Below are 16822 nucleotides of genomic sequence, written 5' to 3'. Positions count from 1 at the left end.
CAGTCACATATGGGGCTATCCGTAGCACTTGGCCAAAATACCCCATTCCCTCGGCACTCTGATCTCGCCAAAGTATTGGGGTAGGACGACATGGTTGTGATTTTTACCAAAAAGGCAAAGCCAAAAACGAAAGGCCCCCACTCTCGCTTGTGTTAATGCGCGAGATGATATAAGTAGGTAGGTGGTCTATGCATTCGTTTCTTTTTACAGCAAATAGACGCTGCGTAGAAGTATGTGTAGATAAGTTGTGTATTGCATTTTCCACCGATCGACGTGTTTTACACCATGATTCGGTTTCACAAGTACTTAGTGATACTTGCTGTCCAGGGTATGGTGGTAATCTCAGGAACCTGCCCAGGTCAAGGTATGCACTTGGTTGTTGATGGGCTATTTTCGGCAGGCTTTCGTAACCAATGGACCCAGAATTTGTATTGAGATCCTCGGAATTACTTAGTACATTTATTTATATGAGCATCTCGGTTCTATAACTGCCATGGCATTAATCACTCTGGCTTGAAACACAAGTTACGGGACTACGCAATATTGACAGCGCGACCTTTGTTGTTTTATTCACAGCCCCAGCTTGCCATGTGCTCACGGGCACTTGGTCAACTGACAATTTGGTGGAGAAAGGGTTGCAAATACTGCAGAACTGGATTGAGTGTAGTCCATTTGAATCATCTCGCTTCAGCTAATCTTAATGCGTGGGAAAATATAGTCGTGACACGTTGTTATTGGCGACTCGGGACAATGTATACCGGGGCGGCAGTGAATGCGGGGACTGTGTTACATTACCCCAACCCATGTGATGGATCGAGGAAGGATGACGTACGCCAGGCTTCCTATTTCAACGCTCCAGACTATTAGGAAAGTTCATCCATTGAATCACATGCTTGATTTGTCAATGCCTAGACGAACTCCTCTTCTCGCGATGTCCCAATCTCCGCATCCGCTTCCGAGTTGTTATTCGCTGTGGATATCAGCTCCCGTGACAAGTCGCTTCCAGCACGTTCAAAGCATGGAGCTCTCCGCAGTTTGGGATTCCCCAATTCAATCTCGCTGCGGGAGTGGGCATCGGTCGTGGAGAGTAATGGGATTCCATGGTACTCGACCTGTCCCCTGATGAACGTGGTAGCCCCTAGTACCGCGTTGAAAGCAGCCCTGCGAGTTGCCATTGCGCTTTCCGAGACTGAAGAGCTTTGCGAGTCGTGCAGGAATACATCTTCTGGATGATTGTCTATATCCTCATTCTCAATACTACCTTGGTCGCGACCATTAAGGTTAGCCAGGTCGGAACCAGCAAATGCGGCAAACTTTCTTTTGTGTTGATGACTTGTCGCAATCGGGTCGTCCGATGTCGAATGGATCATCTCTGATGTGTACCAGGGACCGGGGCCCTGGTCATGTCGGCTGTCCTTGGAAACCGTCGGGAGCTGCCGACCTTGTTCGATTTCTTGACTAGGCTGGTAGCCTGTTTCGTCCGATCTTTGGGTAATCGCGCTGGACTGGCTATCGGTGTTGTGCTCGATTTCACCTGCTTTCGATCGCGAGGCAAAGTGCGCTTGGATTCTATCGTGCTCAAATACATCTCCAGAGCAATACTCGCCAAACAGAGACTTGATACTAAGGCCTAGATGTCGTCATTGTCAGCTTCAAGCTTGTGAAAGCAGCCAAGAAAGCGCCGTATCCACAGGGGTTGCTTTTGTACCATGCTGAAGCCATTCTTTTGTATTGTAAGTGCAAGGCCACACGTCCATCGGGCGAAACCTCTCGACCAAATGGCAAAGTTCTGGATAGGAGGAGTGCCTCGAATACGGAAACCTCACTCGTCTGGGCAAGATCTGCTCGGCGCCATCTTCAACAGTTACCACGGCTGGACGCTTCTCGGGCAATGCTTTGTCCAGCCTAGAGGTCAAAGTGAACTTTTTACAAGCCAGGCTGTCAACCGCCTTGTTGAGATCTGCTTCATTGCTATCATCAAAAAGGTCCATCGCCATGTCGAGACTGACATTACGCCTGGTTCCGATCGCATTCATCAAGAAATCCTTGATTTTGATCTTGACGCTGTCCTCGATTGCCTGGTTTTGGGATATACTGTAGTGTATGCCAGGACAATATCTTCAGCTGCTGACTTCAGAGATGAAGTGTTGCTTTACCCGTAGACAGACTCACATTTGCAATAAACCCCCAATGTCCTGGAGTGCGAACGAGTCGAGTTCAGCCTCGCGCTCCAGGTCGTCACCGCCGCCACCAATCCCCATCTCAGCAACCTCTTCGCCTCCCGCAAGTCTGGTGATTATGGGCTCGATATGCACGATGGTGCCCGCGGCCTCGGCGTCTCGAACAGTTTTGCAGTAGTTTCCCTTCTCGCAGCTGTGCAGACGCACATTCACATCCCTGGTAAGGCATCCAGGATGTGCTGTGTTGCCACACATAAAACCGACCAATGCAGCCACTTCTGGACTCATATGGAACTGGGTCGCGTAGGGATCCTTGGGATTTCCTTTTGTCACAAGAGATCTGTATAGCTGCATCTTGTAGTCGTCGACGTGGATGGGAGAGTCGAGCGCTTTTGAGAGTGCTATCCACACATCCTCATACCCAAAGGTCCAAGCCTTAAAGTGGAATATGGTGTCTTTCGGGTAGCTCTTGAGCTTCTCCAGCAGCTCTTTGAGCCCAGCGTCCTTCGAAGGAAATGCAATGTCTTCAGTGTTGGATGTATCCAGATAAATGCGGCTCAGTGTCTTGATCCCTGCAGAATATTCCATCATGCATGGATTTCGAGCAATCGAGTTGACATGCCATGGCTCACTTCTGATGTCTCCTGGGTGGTTCTGTCAGCTCTGATAAGGTTGATAGGGCTGTAACGGACTGACGGATGCTTGTCCCACACAGCAGTCATACCTGTATAGAGAACCGCTTTTCCGTCACCCTCAAAGACTACGGCAGATTTAGCCGTCAGTCCATGAACAAGCCGCTTCAAAGGTTTGGATACATAAACACATACGAAACATTACAGCTCCAGTGCAGTGATTCGCATCGAGTAAAGTAACACCGATGCTCTTTCCCGGCGCCAGCTCAATCTGAGTTGGCGTGTCAAGCGGAATGGGTTTCAACAAGTTCTTGAGGTGCTTGTATGTCTGGACTCGCGCCTCCAGAATACCTTTGGCATAATTGATGCGGCAGGGGTATCTTTCCAGACGTAACAGCAGTTCCCTGGTAGCCGCTGAGCAGTACACACTGAAGGTATGACGGGTTAGGGTTAGACTCGTCTCACGATAGATATGCCCATGTTTAACTCACAAGGGGGACCTAAGCGACTCCAACCCGGCTAAATGGTCGCTGTGCACATGGCTCAAGAAGCAAGCAAGTGGTGGCCGGAGCCCGTTGTTTCGGAAGAAATCCACTACAGCTTGTTAGCAGCGATTGTTGCCGTTTGGGGTATCAGAAGATGAGGGGAAAGTATACCTCGAATGTCAGGGAACTCTCTAATGATGCCGTCAAAGGTAGACATTTTCGTCGACTGTTTGGTGACATGTTTTTCTCCGATTGGAAAGAGATGAATGTGATTGATGAAACATGAGATCAAAACCTGAAAAGGATTTTGTCGAAAACTGTCAAATGGTCAAATGAAGATGCTGTCTGCTCGGTTGACTGGAATCTTGTGCCACGCTTGAGCTCAAAGCCCCACTACGTCAGTGCAGGGTAGGTACCTACGGTAGGTAAGGTAATTGTCACTTTGTCTCAATGCAAGGAGGAACGTCTGGAATCCAAAACTTGATAAAACCAAAACCAACAAAATCCGTAGACCTAACCATCTATTGGTCAAGTACACCTGACGCCGCGAACACCTATGCTTTTTACAATAACCATCTTATCCGACCCAGCCCGGGTATGACCCAACAAAAATAGAGATCTTTGACAGAGCCAGAGCCGGCCACTTTCATGCAGTCTGCTTTCGCCTGCGAAGTCGGATCTTGACGTCAACGGGAGGAATGATGAGCTGACCCATCCAAGCGGCCTTTGGCTTCTCTGGCAGTGGCTCCAGCTCGTAGTTACACAGCAGGTGGGCCACAGTCATTTTGAGCATGTGCGCGACAAAGAATCGCCCGGGGCTGTTGGGTTGACAGAGTCTCGTCAGTCAAGCTGCTAAAATTACGTTTGAAAAACGGATGAAACAAATCAAACTTACCACGCATGCCTGCCGTGCCCAAACGCCAGGTGGGCATCGCCGGTGGTTACCATGCCAAGCTTCTTGAGCTGCATGTACTCCTCTAGATCCTTCTTGTCCGCCGGCCTGGCCTCGTACTCCTCGCGCGGCCGCGAGAAGCGGAAGGCGTCGTACTCCTTGGGGTTCTCGTAGAGGTCCTCGTCGTGCTGGGGACCGTCGAGGTTGAGCATCAGGTACCCGCCCTGCGGCACGTGCCAGCCCTCGACCGGGTTGGTGATTCCCTCGGGCGCGACAACCTTGCGCTTGGTGAGGGACGTCGCAAAGATGCTCAGACGCTGGCTCTCGCGGATGGCGCTGTCGGTCCGATAGAGGTTCCACAGGCCGTCCTTGGTCCACCGCCCGCCAGAGCGCTGCAGCATGCTCGACGCTTCCTGGCGGATCGACTCCATGAAGCCCTTTTTCGGGTCGGACGTCAGTAGGTCGAGGAGCAGAAAGTGGCCCGTTATGACGGTCGTGTGGATCGCCGCAAACTCGATGGGCAGCAGGCGCTTGGTGATGTTGACAGAGTTGAGCTCCCCGGAACGCCCTTCGTTGCGCGCCATGCGGATGGCCCAGGTGATGAAGTCCTCCGAAGGCTCCCAGTCCGCCATCTTGGCGTGGTTGCCGGCGTCCTTGCGCGCCATCATCTCCAACCGCTCGTTGATCACCGGTTCGAGAATCTTGTGCGCTTTCTTGTAGAGGCGCCAGTTCTGAACGGCGAGGGCGCGCCCGATGATGGGCTGCAGGGTCTTGGGGAACAGGCTCAGGATGAAGCTGTTCATCACCACGGTGTCGGCAAAGTGCACCATGCTGTTGAGCAGCTCCTTGTTGCGACAGAGTTCGGGCCCGACCAGGACGCGGTTGATGACGGACGGCACGAGCTTGACCCACGACTCCCACAGGTTGAACTCCTTCCAGTTCTCCGTGTCCGTGCCAAAAGTCTCGTCGACGGCGACCTGGACCTCATCTTGAAGCGAGGGTATCAGGGTCGATAGGTGGCGGGTAAGATTGCGATGTATGATGTTGATGTGGAACGAATCGGTCGCAAACTCGGAGCCGAGGAACTGGTACTCGCTGTACAGAACATCGCTTTGCGCGTGCGCAGACGACAACTGTCGCTCGGGAAGGTCGAGCATCCATGCTGTCTGCGTGCGGGGAACAACAATCTCCTGGGGTCTCGATGCGGCCGAGGGTACTACGAATGCCTTGCCCTCTTTGGAGTACTAAAGAGGCACACGATAGGGTTAGCTTAGACAACATCGCAAACAAAATGGGCTCGATTGTAGCAGGGACCAACCTTTTGATAGCCAGAATCAACCCATTGGGGAAACTTAAAGACGTAGCCAAGCCAATTCCTGACTGTCGAGATGGGTCCGGAGCCGTATCCAACACGCGGCAAAGATTTCGGATAGCTCGGTTGTTGAAGAATATCGACAATGAAAGAGGTTACGACGAAAAGAAAAATGCCGGCGAGCACGCGACCAACCGAGATACGATCAAGTATCTCGAGCGGTAAGTTTTCCCCCGCCATGATGAATTTCGTTACAATAATTTACAAAGCGAGCGTATGGCAAAGTTGCAACGAGTGTGGTGCTCTGCACAAGAATTAATGGCCTCCCATGGACCAGAGCGCCAGCGCTTTTTGCTTCTTTCTAGTGGGAAAAGATAAATACCGTCGATTTTAATGGCGGTGATGGTGACGTTGCGCAAAGCGGTTGGTTGGCGGTACTGAAAGATTCTCAAACACACAAGAGCACGGCCCGTCCAGCAATGCCCCCCTCGTCGCCAGGTTATTTCCACATAAGGACCAACATACCCACCTGATAAGCAATTGACTTTCTTTCTAAGCAAGCAGCTTCCCGCCCCGTTGGTGTTAGGCACAAAAAGGTTCGGATTACCCTCCCGAGTCCCGATTCCCACGTTTCGAAACGTCTCTTTTGGCCAAAGCGCACTACGGGGTTCTTGTGCGGGGCCATATCCACTACTTTACGGTGCAACACGGCCGAAGGTGGGGGGAATTTGCAAGGTTCTGCACTCCTAAAGAAAGCGATCGATTACGAAGTATAGGTAGGTTGGTATCAACGGTAGGGTGTTTAACTTTAATGTGATGATACTATTGGAGAAACCTGGTCGATATTCGTTCGGTTGTGCTCCCTCGGTCTGTTTATTTTTTTTACGAAATATACGAAGCTGACCGGCCATGACGTTGTGCCACACACCCACATATTTGTGTGGTTACTCATGCTCGGCAATCGGAAGGATCCTGTGTATGCCGACGAGACGACACAGAAACCCCTGCCAAGGCTGCAATTACCATCTGAGGTAACTTGATTGGAGGGAAGGTAAATGAATAAGGTTTCTTTTTCAAGTTTGCGACGAGAGTCTTCGGCCTCTTCTTGCTCTAAATAACAAAATAGGAGTCCCAATTGAGATTGTATTATTATCAACTTAACATTTCATCGATATGATTTTGTTGGTCCATGAAAATAGTATTCGCACCGACTGACTTGACCTCTGAGTCAGACCGACCAGCCGCAAGCTCAGCCATTCCGTCGCTGGCACTGCAGCTGGTCCCGTGGCAGTTTCATCACAGGTAGTTTGTGTCTGGACAGTTACAGGGGGCCAAATGTCACAAAAGACAAGAAGTACTTTGCCGACATATCGAATCCTGCACATACACCAATTTCCCTTCTTTTTCTCCCTCACAATTTAGGCCTCAAACCATCACCAAACTCCAGCCTCAAAAGGCGACCAAACGTCGGGGTCGGGCCTCGAGTGGTCCACAGCAGAAACTTGTTCCACCAGTCCATCTCTTCAAACCCGGGGAGATTGGCATATATGATGTCTTCGAGCAAGTGAAGCGACGGGTGAGAAGATTCGACCTCGTAGCCGCGGTCGATTCCCCAGCTAAACTCGGCCTTGACGGCTTGGATAGCCGCAATCCAGCCTAAGCAGGCGTCGCAAAGTTAGCAATTGTCTCATATTCTTTTACCGCAAAGAGGTTTGCCGGCACACTCACTCTGCCATCGAACAATGTTGGTGCCAATGCAGTCGAGCACGATTTCGCCTCCGCCCGGCGCGTGTCGCAGGCTCTCCGTCAGGTCTCGGAACATCTTCTTTCCCACCTGCGGCTCGAGGTAGAACGCCAGACCCTCGGCTATGAGCAGCACTGGCTTGTCAGTGGGCAGCGAGGCGATCCACTCGGGTTCCAAGACTGAAGAGCAGTCCTGCCTGTACTCGCCACCGTCCTGGGATACGCGGGCTTGGGGGAGCAGCTTTTTGCGCAGCTCCATGACCTCGGGGAAGTCAGCCTCGATCCAGACCACGCGCGGCGGGAGCTCTCCGCCGTAGTGGTCGACTATCCTGTGGACGCGCCCGTCCAGACCGCATGCCATGTCTGATTTTGTTTTTGCGCATCAGCAAACATGCCCCTCCAAATCGCCTTGTCAAACGTCTGGTCGGGTTGTGGGGGGATACAACTCACGAACTACGGTCGCGCCGGTCTCCTTGTGCTTCTCCAGGAACCGCAGCGTGTAGGCGTCAATCTGGCGCCCGCGCATCGAGATCAGGTAGGGAAACATGCCGCTGAAGTTGAATTGGCTCCAGTCCCAATCAATCTGATCGACGACATGAGCGGCCCAGCGGTCGCCAAACACTGAGTAATCCGACTTCAAATCGAGATAGCGCGCATACAGCGTCGCAAGAAGCGTACCTTGAGTCCCGGTGAGCTGGACTTTGGTCTTTTCGCCGTCGTTTGCCGGCATGATGAGCTTATCGGTTTCCATTTCGATGAAGTTGACGATCTCTCTGCGGGTGTATTTTCTTTGTTGCTCTCGTAGTTGTCTCTCTTCTGCAAACCTCCCTCTGCTGCTCTTGACAGGCAATGGTATCGATGAAGTTGAGCAAGCTTAGAAATGCAAAAAGTCTATTAGATTGTGGCCGCGGTATCTCGGGCATTCCAAGCGCAACGCTTTTGCGGACCTTGGCATTGCGTACGAATTGTCTGATGACTGCTAAACCACGTTACAGAATAGGGCACTAGGCGGCCCGCACAGAGTTTTGTCCTGAGGCTATTTACGGGAGTCCGTACACGACCGTGGTGTTCGGTAATGCCAAATCTACGTGCTGGAGCCAAAATAACCCAAGGTACCTAGCCTAGACCAACGACCACAGCACAGACAGCTCTGGTGCTTTTGCATGAAAACGTCATCCACGTGCGGTATTGGCAGTTAAAGTCAGCAGCTAAGCTAAGCCGCAGTTTTTGTGGCACTACATTGTCTAGGCTATATTCTCATTTACCCGATGTCATCAACGGCCGTACGTACAGCAGCGGCACAGAACCCATCCGGTGTTTTTGAGCATCTCTCGGCCTAATTCTCCGGCGGGTAGACGATAATCCTGTCAATATCAGCGCCCCTAAAGTCGAACCCATTGCTCAGCCCTCCAATGGTGATGGTGTTGTTTGCGCCCTCCTCCAGCGTCAGCAACAGCGGCGCGCTCCCCAGGATGCCCTTCATGGTGTCTCTCTGGTAGAGCGACTCGACATGGTCCTCGTCCCCGTTGACGACGACGCTGCTGATCCTCCTCAGCTGCCACGACCCACCGATGCGGTCGGGCGTGCCGCCGGGCTGGTTGCCAAAGTCCATGTCGTCCGTGTTTTGGTAGATGAACGACACCCACTGTGGCTTCCCGGTGCCTTGGATCCCGGAAAACGTCACGGAGCTGTCGTTGCCGTAGATGCCGGTCACGATGGCGCCGCTGGACGCAAAGTTGGCTTCTTGGCGGAATGCATTCCCCGCCACCGTCGCGTTGCTGCTGTAGTACGTCTTGCCCTCGATCGGGCGCCAGCAGCCGGTCTTGACGTCGAGGTCGTACACGTCGTGCCAGACTGCGGCTAGCGTCTTTTTGTCGTCGTCGATCTCGAGCGGGAGCCAGATGTACCGGCTTTCCCAGAGGGAGTTGAGGTCCCATTGGTCGCCAAGACTGCGGGTGAGGGGGGTAAGTTAATGGGTGCAGCTTGGAAAGAGGATGTGGGGAGGCGAAGCTGGAAGCCAAGGAGAGCTTACTATAGGTATGTGGTCTGCTCTGTTCCGACGATGCGGAGGTTGTTGCCAGACTGTGAACTATAGGTCCTCGTCCCTCTCGGTGCAATCGTGAAGGGCTGCGACCAAGGTCCAGAAAGACTATCGGCACGCATCGCGACCTGCTCGAGGTTAGTGGACAACATGCCGAGACTCATCTGCAAAAGTTACAACTTCTCAGTACTCACAACGTCATTGGGACGGTATCCCGTTTTGTGGCTCATGAGGATATAGTACGACTTGTCGGTCTGCACAATGTTGGGAGCCTCGAGGTCGTACTTGTGAAAGCGGTACACGACCTCCTCCAGGTCCGTGATCTCCTCGTTGAACCTGGTGATGTAGTTATCTCTGGCCTCCCTGCGGTCGCCGTTGGAGTAGAGCGAGTACGACCTGCCGTCCTTGTAGTCGGTAAAGATGCCAAAGTCCTGGCTCCAGTTGCCGAGCGGCGCGACGGCGTCGACAAAGGTGTACGGGCCCGAGATGTTTGGCGACGTCGCGAAGCCCTGCAGCAGCCAGCCGTAGGTCGAGTTGTCGGCGTGCCACCACATGTGGTAGTTGCCCGTCGCGTTGGAGTAGACGACTTTGGGTCGCTGGATGATGTGCTCGGGCGATATGTACGGGTGGTCGTCGATCGGGGCCAGGGCCAGGCCGTGAGGTTCCCAGGTCGCAAGGTCGTCGGAGCTGTACACGGACACGCCGCCGCCTTCCTCCTGGCCCTCAATCTTGTACTCGCCGAACCACCAGAACTTGCCCGTCTCATGGTCAATGGTGACGCCGCCGGCGTGGGCGTTGACCAGTTCGCCTTTGGTATCGCGCCACTGTTTTTTATGGAATTAGATTGGTGGTGGTGGTGGTGGTGGTAGTGGTGTTTATTATGGTGACCAAAGTCTCACTTACACGGGCCCCTGGCACAATGTATTTGCCCTGTGCCAGCCCAGCAGAGGCAAGCAGCAGGGAGAGGAATTTCATACCGGCCATTTTGCACGCACGCTTCTTTCCAAGTGCTCGGTGAAGACGTGCAAACAAAACTGTCACATTGCAGAACAGGGGCCCGAAAAAGTGTCGGTCACTTATACAATACTCTTTGTCTTGGCATAACTCTTTAGCCGCATCTACGAAATATCCGGTCCCCATTGACCCGAAAAAAAAAGAAAACCTCCCATGCACCCCGCGCGCAGGTATTTTCTCCGTTCTTGGAAGCTGTCATGGTCATGCATAGCGACAGCTTCTCCGCCCTGTAGTCAGTGACGATGAGGTCATTCCCAGGGACCCGAGAGTGCGGGGGAAGTAGTATTTTCAGCAACTCGACAGCAGGGGTCGACAAATACAACGTGGTACCGGTTAAGGTAGCGAACAGGTATTTTATCAAGGCTCTCGACTTGGTTGTCGGGGAAATGCTTCTTTTCTTTCGCTGGCTTGGCTTGACACGTCAGGGCTGCTTTGCAAACCTCCTCCAGGGGCATACGATGTTATGCTCCGGCCAGAGCTGATGGATGAGGATAATGGCCTCTGCCCAATTGTTCATGTTCATTGGTGATTGCAGTCGACCCATCTCCTGAGACCAGTCTTGGATGAGCGCCAGTAGCCATTGGCTATCGGAGCTACGAAAACGCAACATGTTGGCCATTTAGCTTTTGTTTTGCAGTCACCAGAGGAAGAGAATAGGCGAGAATAAAAGAGAAAGAAAAAGGCCAAAGATTTTATTCCGGGAAAGTCTGATGCTGCCTTTAAATTGACCGGTTGGAGCCTAGGTTCGTCGATTGTTAGTTGTTGGTGACAGCTACTGGGGTGGTCAGCTGCAATGTGGTTTGTCCCTTTTCGTCAACCAAGAATTCCGCGGTTCGTAGTCGCCATATGGTCTCAACTACAGCCTTTCCATCCGTTGATACAAAGTACTACAATTCGTGATTGTTAATTCGTATTTCTCGTGTGATATACATGATAAAAGACTACCTGAGATTAGTTATTATCCCCTTCCCTCGCCTGACCGGCCTCTTGCATTGCTCGTTCCGTCAAGCTCTGAATATTCAGGAATTGGCCCAGAATGCCAAGCCATGTTTCCCGGAGCGCCATTATGAAGATTGGAGCCATTCTGACCGGAAGCTCCAGTATGCGGCTGAGCTCCTTGCAACTCCGACCTTTGCATCTGTTGACGCTGGTCTTGGAATCCATAAGTCCCGTACCCTGCAGTCTGAGGAGAAACCGGGCTATCATTTCCATGCAGCTCAGATGTGGCAGGGGCCGCAGATAGGGGTGAGACCATGTCGCTGCCAACAGGCAATTCCTGCTTCTGTTCGTTGCCAACCGGACTCTGCGCTGGCGGAATTTGGCTGACCTGCGTACCGACACCGTCCATTTCGGGCTTGTAGTGGTGTTCCGGTGAAGTTGGCCGTCCATAAGGCCTCGAGGCAGCCGGGCTGTTGAGGCGTGCTCGGCGCATCAGGAAGAAGACCGCAACTCCGATCAACATTAGCAGAACCACGCCGCCAACCACCGCGCCGGCGATAATACCTGTGTTGGGCCCGCTGCCGCCGTTCTGCGAGCCGCCCTGCCCTGCTGCACCCGACTGGCCCGGTCCAGGTTGCTGGCTGTTACTCCCCGTCTGCGCCGGAGGGTACTCTTGTGCGACTGTATCGGCATGGATCGTCGTCAGTATTTACGATTGTGTCATTAACCAACCCCTAGCTCCCATCTGCATGTCCACTCACTCGATTCCGAGACGCCCGTCGGTTTAACCTGGCCCCTCGCAGCACTGCAGTAATAGTCGAAAACCGACAGCGCAGAAGTGAGAGCTTGATTCGCCGTCGGATTGCAGGAGAACTTGACGTTGGATGAAATGCTGCTGGAAATGAACAACGACATGCTCTCCTTGACGCAGACGCAAGATGCCAAGGCCTGTACGCCTCGCGGGCAGAACTTGCTGATTTGCTTTTTCGTGACATGCAAGTTTAGTAAGTGCAGGTTCTACAACATTGCACAATGTAATGTAGGATGTACCAACTCACCGATGAGATGGCCGAAGAGACCACGAATTGTTCGCAGGAAGCTAGGGATTTGAACTGAGGAAGAGCAGTAACAAAATAGGACACTGCAAGTCAATTCTGGTAAGCATCTAGTCCGGTTTGACTTTGACTTGTTCAAGGGCTTTGATGTCCTAATAGTTATCCTACTTACTATCTCCAGGGGGAGGTGACGGGACAGGAAAAGCCGTAGTCCCCAAGTCCGCCATTTTGCAGTATGCTGAAAACATGTCCTGCGCCGAAGTTATATCTGCCGAGTGGGAGGCACAGGTGAATCTAACAGAAGAGTCGATAACCCGGCTGATGGACTGAGAGTTCTGGTTTCTTTGACAGGCGCACATGGCCAGTCCCACTGGGTCTCGCGGGCAGTAGGTATTGGTCTGATTTGGTTTACAAGAGCGTCAGAATATTCCTTCAACACCAATGGCCATCTCGGGATGGTGATCCTCGTCGCTGCTCACCATGCTCTGAACAGCATATGAAAGCGCGCTGCTGGCACACGGAGCAAGTTGTTCAAACTCGACAAAGTCCGTTATATACTGCGACACTGGAAAGTCCGGGGGTCGCAGAGTCGGCATTGCCGAAGGGGTCTTTTGGGCGCAGTACGCCGACAGCACGGATGCCGCCGAGGTCTGGTCGTCGCTGGCGGTCGAGCCGCAGTTGTCGCTGACTGAAAGCGACATGGCCGAGGAAATGGCGGCGAGTTGGTTGCTTCCGGTACAGACACATTCTTGGAGTTCAGTTGCAACCTGTGGACAATTGGAACTCGTCTGCGACATTATATGAAGCGAGATGGCGGATGCTGCGCATGGTGCCTGAGCGCAGTAGTTTTGTGTTAGCAGGTCTTGTAGTAGCAACTCGTACAGCCGAGTAATTAAATGTTCAGGCGCATAGGGAGTTGGTGTACATACCAAGCTAGAGTATATCTTCATATCTGTGACATCTACAACACGCTGCCCCAGGGCTCCCGCGACCAGAAGCGTGAGCCATGGTACGCGCCCCAGGTGATTGAATCCCATCTTGAGACGCTTGCTTCGTTTTGCACAGTAGTTGGGCCCAGGACTAAATATCTAACAAACAAACCCAAAAAGAATCTTGTCATGGAGCAAATGGAGAAAACATAATGAATGATTGCGTACGAAGTAGTATTGAAAGGAGCAAGTATTCTTCTACACCGTAAAATGTTCAACGTAAAAGCCGACTGCGGAGTCAATCAACGAACACAGCCTTGCTGCCTTGGGAATTTCGGCCCTCAAACTCCATCATATTTCAGCTGCCCAGGCCAAAGCGGGCACCCGTTGGGCCTGCACTGCAATCGCGGCCGTCGTCGGCAAGCCGGAACAGTCGATGGACGTCAAGACCCTTGACAGCTGAAAACCGTTGCCCCTCTTGGTTGTCCTACTATCCAATGGTTGTCTCTTCTAGTATCCACCCACGAGGGTGGAAGCGCTTTGGTGAAGAGCCAAGCCATATATACCGAGAACACTGAAACGGTGATGATCGCCGCGAGCCGAGACGTGCCTGGGATCGAAGCTTCAGCGTTCTCAATCTTGGTAGTGTTGATGTCCTGAATTAAAGATGATGTGGATGTGGATGAAGTGACAGCCAGGTGGACTCGGATTCAGTGCAGGGTAGGCAAATTAGCAACAATTTCAAGCAAAGTTGAATGCATCAATTTGACGTACGAAACCAAACCACACAGTTCGAACATTGAATACATGTACATCATCAGCTTTTTGTAAATCAAATAGGTATACAATTACCTAGGTAGGCATGTAGAAAGATAGGAGGTGGATTTTATAACGTCTCCCAATAGTCGAATAGCCGCCGAGGGTTTTCGCGCTGGTTGCTAGGCCTTGACATTTGCTGCGATGCATGTCACCACGGCAAATGCCGATTCTTCCCACCGGCCAAAAAAAGGTTTCGACGGGCAGGGCGGTCTTCTTCTTAGCCCTGGAATTCCTGTCCGATTCACTATCCCGTCCCCTTGCTGGGCTGCAGGATAGTCGAATTGCTTCCGCATATAGTCGCACTTTCCTGCTTTTTGCTCTGCGATTTGAGGCCTACCACTTGCCCTCGCTCTGCCATGGGCGCTTTCCGGGCATCGGTCATTAGTTTGTCCCTCTTCTCCCTGTTATTGCCATGGGGGAAGCGGACTGTTCAAGGTACAACGGAAGCCGTTCTTTGAGTCGCAGTGAAGCCCCTGGGGATGGCGGGCAGCAAACGAAACAACCGGAGCTCTGGTAGGATAATGCGGACCTGCGATCCACGACCGCCCGATCGAAATAGACTCGTGGGTCGAAAGAGTCAAAGTCAAAAGCCATTTGCACCGGTTACTTTGTCGGGGTCTTGGACCTTTTGCACTTTCGAATTGGGTTCGACGACCCACGTTTTTTAGCTGTCAGTACCTGGCTTTTCCGGCTCGCGATTCTCTTTTGGGCCAGCGCAAAGGAACGCGCCTCCCCTCGACAGATGAGAAATTCGCCCTGGTCTCTACATGGGGCCTCTGGTCTGGTTTTCGACTCGTGATGGGCGTTTCTCAACGGCCCGACGGATAGTTTCCGTTGTTTGTTCAGATTGTCTAGGACCGACGCCCAGGTGATTAAAAGCAAGCAGAGACCAAAGAGCTAGGCCCAGGGTTAGGGCTGGAAAAGCACAGATGCAATGCAATCACTTTAAACCCCGGAAACAAAGACTGGTGCTTTTGTGCTGCCTTGGCAACACTAACACTTGGTCGGACCCCCAAACAGCCCGGGCTTTTGTAGCGCAACCCAACCCCACTGCGAATTTCGCATACCCGAGATTCTTGAGATTGGAAAGGGGTCCTCACCCCATCCGAGATTCCTGTCACCTTGGGGCATGGTCTTTTTTTTCGCACAAAAAATGGAGTTTCATCGCACCATTGCATGGCATGCTGCTAAGACCATGGCGCTAAAGGTGAGTTGCCGACCGCGCCGAGGAAAGGTCTGGTCCAGAGTGGCACTTGACAACTTTTTGGGCCGACATGATTTTGAACCCTGTTGAGAATCCCGGTGCTTCCGTCCAGGGTCAAGTCATTTGTTTCTGGGCGAACAGCAAGCTGGGCTGCACTTTTCTTCTTTGCGAGAAGGGAGAATCAAACAAAAACAAATTGTTTTGTTTTCCTTCTAGAAATTCGTATTCCCATCACTGTGAAACAAGCGTTACTCGACTTCTTTCAAATTTATAGTTTATTTCTACAACAGACCTCGCGTGGCCAAGTTCCCAGCTGTCTCTGTAATATTCAGCGCGCAAACCCTGGGCGTATTCAGGTTTACAAATCAGGCAAGCAAGCAAATCCACCCGCATGGACCGGCTCCGATCAGTGGCTGCCGAAGCAGCTCGGCCGTCTCACGACACAGAGGCGACCGTCGTCGTCCCGCAGGACGTCGAAAGCCAGCCCGTTCTGCCCGAAGATTCAGCAGGATCAGGCGAAAAGACGTACGACCACGTCCAGCCCGCGCGGAGGTTGACTGCCCACCAGATCTTTTACATCCTGGGCATGCACGGGATCGGCGCCATGCTGATATCAGGAGGCATCAACTTTGGAATTGCTTATGGTAACACCACCGTTATCAATCAACGCCCCACTGCAGACTTGAACTGACAAGCTCCTTTTTCAGCCATGTACGCCAACCAAGACCCCGACACCTCCCCGATCAGGGTCTGGCAGTTCCCCAACACCCTGGCGGGCGACACGGCCGTCACCATCATCATCCAGTGTCTAGTCACGTGGTTCATCGAAAGCGCCATCCTAAAGGGTGACCTCCGCGGCAACAAGGTCGAGCCCCTCAGGCTCCAGGCCCTGCCCCGGCCCGAGTCTCGCCTTCTACGCTGGCTGTTCCTCCTCGACGACGATAGGGCCGCTGCTCACTGCACAGGCAACGGACCCAAGGGATTCATCGCGTTCGTCGTCGCGCAGGCCCTCAGAGCCCTCCTGCTGGCCGTGCCCAGCGTCCTGATCCTATGGCCGCCGTCGATCGGCGCTCTGCTGTCCCTGGGCTCGACCCGGTACGGGAACGATCCTGTTTTCGAGCCGACGTGGGGACCCGAGATCTTCAAGGGTGTTCTCGGCGGCGTCTTGGGTCTCTTGACCACGCCTCTCAATGCGATTTTCTGGCTGGCACGAGCTGGTTGGGGCGAGACGGCGGCGATCATATGAGACTGGGGACTCGTTGTTCGAACATCATATTGTACTGGTTAATATCTTCTAATGCTAATTAATGGCGGTTGAGCCGCATACCCACGTTTCCCCCTTGTGCGCATGTAGCTACCTACCGTGTGCATCAGCCAATCATGACTGGCGCTGTGGTGTCGCGCCATGATCCGGCTCTGAACGTTGCTGACTCTGTCTTGGTCAACCCCTGGCCACATTCTTATTCGGTATGGCATGCGCCTTGAATCATTCATGACAGGCTAGCCAACGTGGCCATAACAACACAGACAAGTTGCGCAAGACTAGTCAGTACATGTGTCACGGATCACGCAAAGGC

At 52.7% G+C, this 16822-nt stretch overlaps 6 protein-coding genes across 6 annotated transcripts; 1 reads left to right on the top strand and 5 right to left on the bottom strand.

Annotated features, from left to right (window-relative positions):
- Positions 1–552: 552 nt before the first annotated feature.
- MGG_00571 (uncharacterized protein) lies at positions 553–3579 on the bottom strand. Its single transcript, XM_003718426.1, has 7 exons — positions 3469–3579; positions 3304–3406; positions 3008–3240; positions 2905–2940; positions 2173–2824; positions 1709–2094; positions 553–1630 (listed from the first exon to the last, which is right to left on the bottom strand). Exons 1-7 carry the CDS (start codon positions 3512–3514, stop codon positions 909–911), a joined length of 2178 nt encoding a protein of 725 aa, XP_003718474.1. The 5' UTR covers positions 3515–3579; the 3' UTR covers positions 553–908.
- Positions 3580–3943: 364 nt separating this feature from the next.
- On the bottom strand, positions 3944–5741 carry MGG_00572 (cytochrome P450; the record flags this gene model as incomplete). The annotated part of the gene is made up of 3 exons (XM_003718425.1): positions 3944–4115; positions 4193–5433; positions 5508–5741. 3 exons carry the CDS (start codon positions 5739–5741, stop codon positions 3944–3946), a joined length of 1647 nt encoding a protein of 548 aa, XP_003718473.1.
- A 1171-nt stretch (positions 5742–6912) lies between these two features.
- MGG_00573 (uncharacterized protein) lies at positions 6913–7995 on the bottom strand (the record flags this gene model as incomplete). Its single annotated transcript, XM_003718424.1, has 3 exons — positions 6913–7157; positions 7230–7607; positions 7695–7995. The coding sequence occupies 3 exons, from the start codon at positions 7993–7995 to the stop codon at positions 6913–6915; spliced, it is 924 nt and encodes a 307-aa protein (XP_003718472.1).
- A 565-nt stretch (positions 7996–8560) lies between these two features.
- On the bottom strand, positions 8561–10300 carry MGG_00574 (galactan 1,3-beta-galactosidase). The gene is made up of 4 exons (XM_003718423.1): positions 10189–10300; positions 9480–10109; positions 9277–9413; positions 8561–9193 (listed from the first exon to the last, which is right to left on the bottom strand). Exons 1-4 carry the CDS (start codon positions 10267–10269, stop codon positions 8581–8583), a joined length of 1461 nt encoding a protein of 486 aa, XP_003718471.1. The 5' UTR covers positions 10270–10300; the 3' UTR covers positions 8561–8580.
- Positions 10301–10946: 646 nt separating this feature from the next.
- MGG_00575 (uncharacterized protein) lies at positions 10947–13489 on the bottom strand. The gene is made up of 6 exons (XM_003718422.1): positions 13223–13489; positions 12773–13126; positions 12466–12691; positions 12297–12379; positions 12000–12219; positions 10947–11919 (listed from the first exon to the last, which is right to left on the bottom strand). The coding sequence occupies exons 1-6, from the start codon at positions 13328–13330 to the stop codon at positions 11258–11260; spliced, it is 1653 nt and encodes a 550-aa protein (XP_003718470.1). The 5' UTR covers positions 13331–13489; the 3' UTR covers positions 10947–11257.
- A 1705-nt stretch (positions 13490–15194) lies between these two features.
- Positions 15195–16509, top strand: MGG_00576 (uncharacterized protein; the record flags this gene model as incomplete). The annotated part of the gene is made up of 3 exons (XM_003718421.1): positions 15195–15248; positions 15536–15770; positions 15953–16509. 3 exons carry the CDS (start codon positions 15195–15197, stop codon positions 16489–16491), a joined length of 828 nt encoding a protein of 275 aa, XP_003718469.1. The 3' UTR covers positions 16492–16509.
- Positions 16510–16822: the final 313 nt, after the last annotated feature.

This window comes from Pyricularia oryzae, chromosome 5 (assembly GCF_000002495.2).
Source record: "Pyricularia oryzae 70-15 chromosome 5, whole genome shotgun sequence".
NCBI lineage: Eukaryota > Fungi > Ascomycota > Sordariomycetes > Magnaporthales > Pyriculariaceae > Pyricularia > Pyricularia oryzae.
Note: the sequence above shows the minus strand (reverse complement) of the source record. Positions and strands in the feature narration are given on the sequence as shown.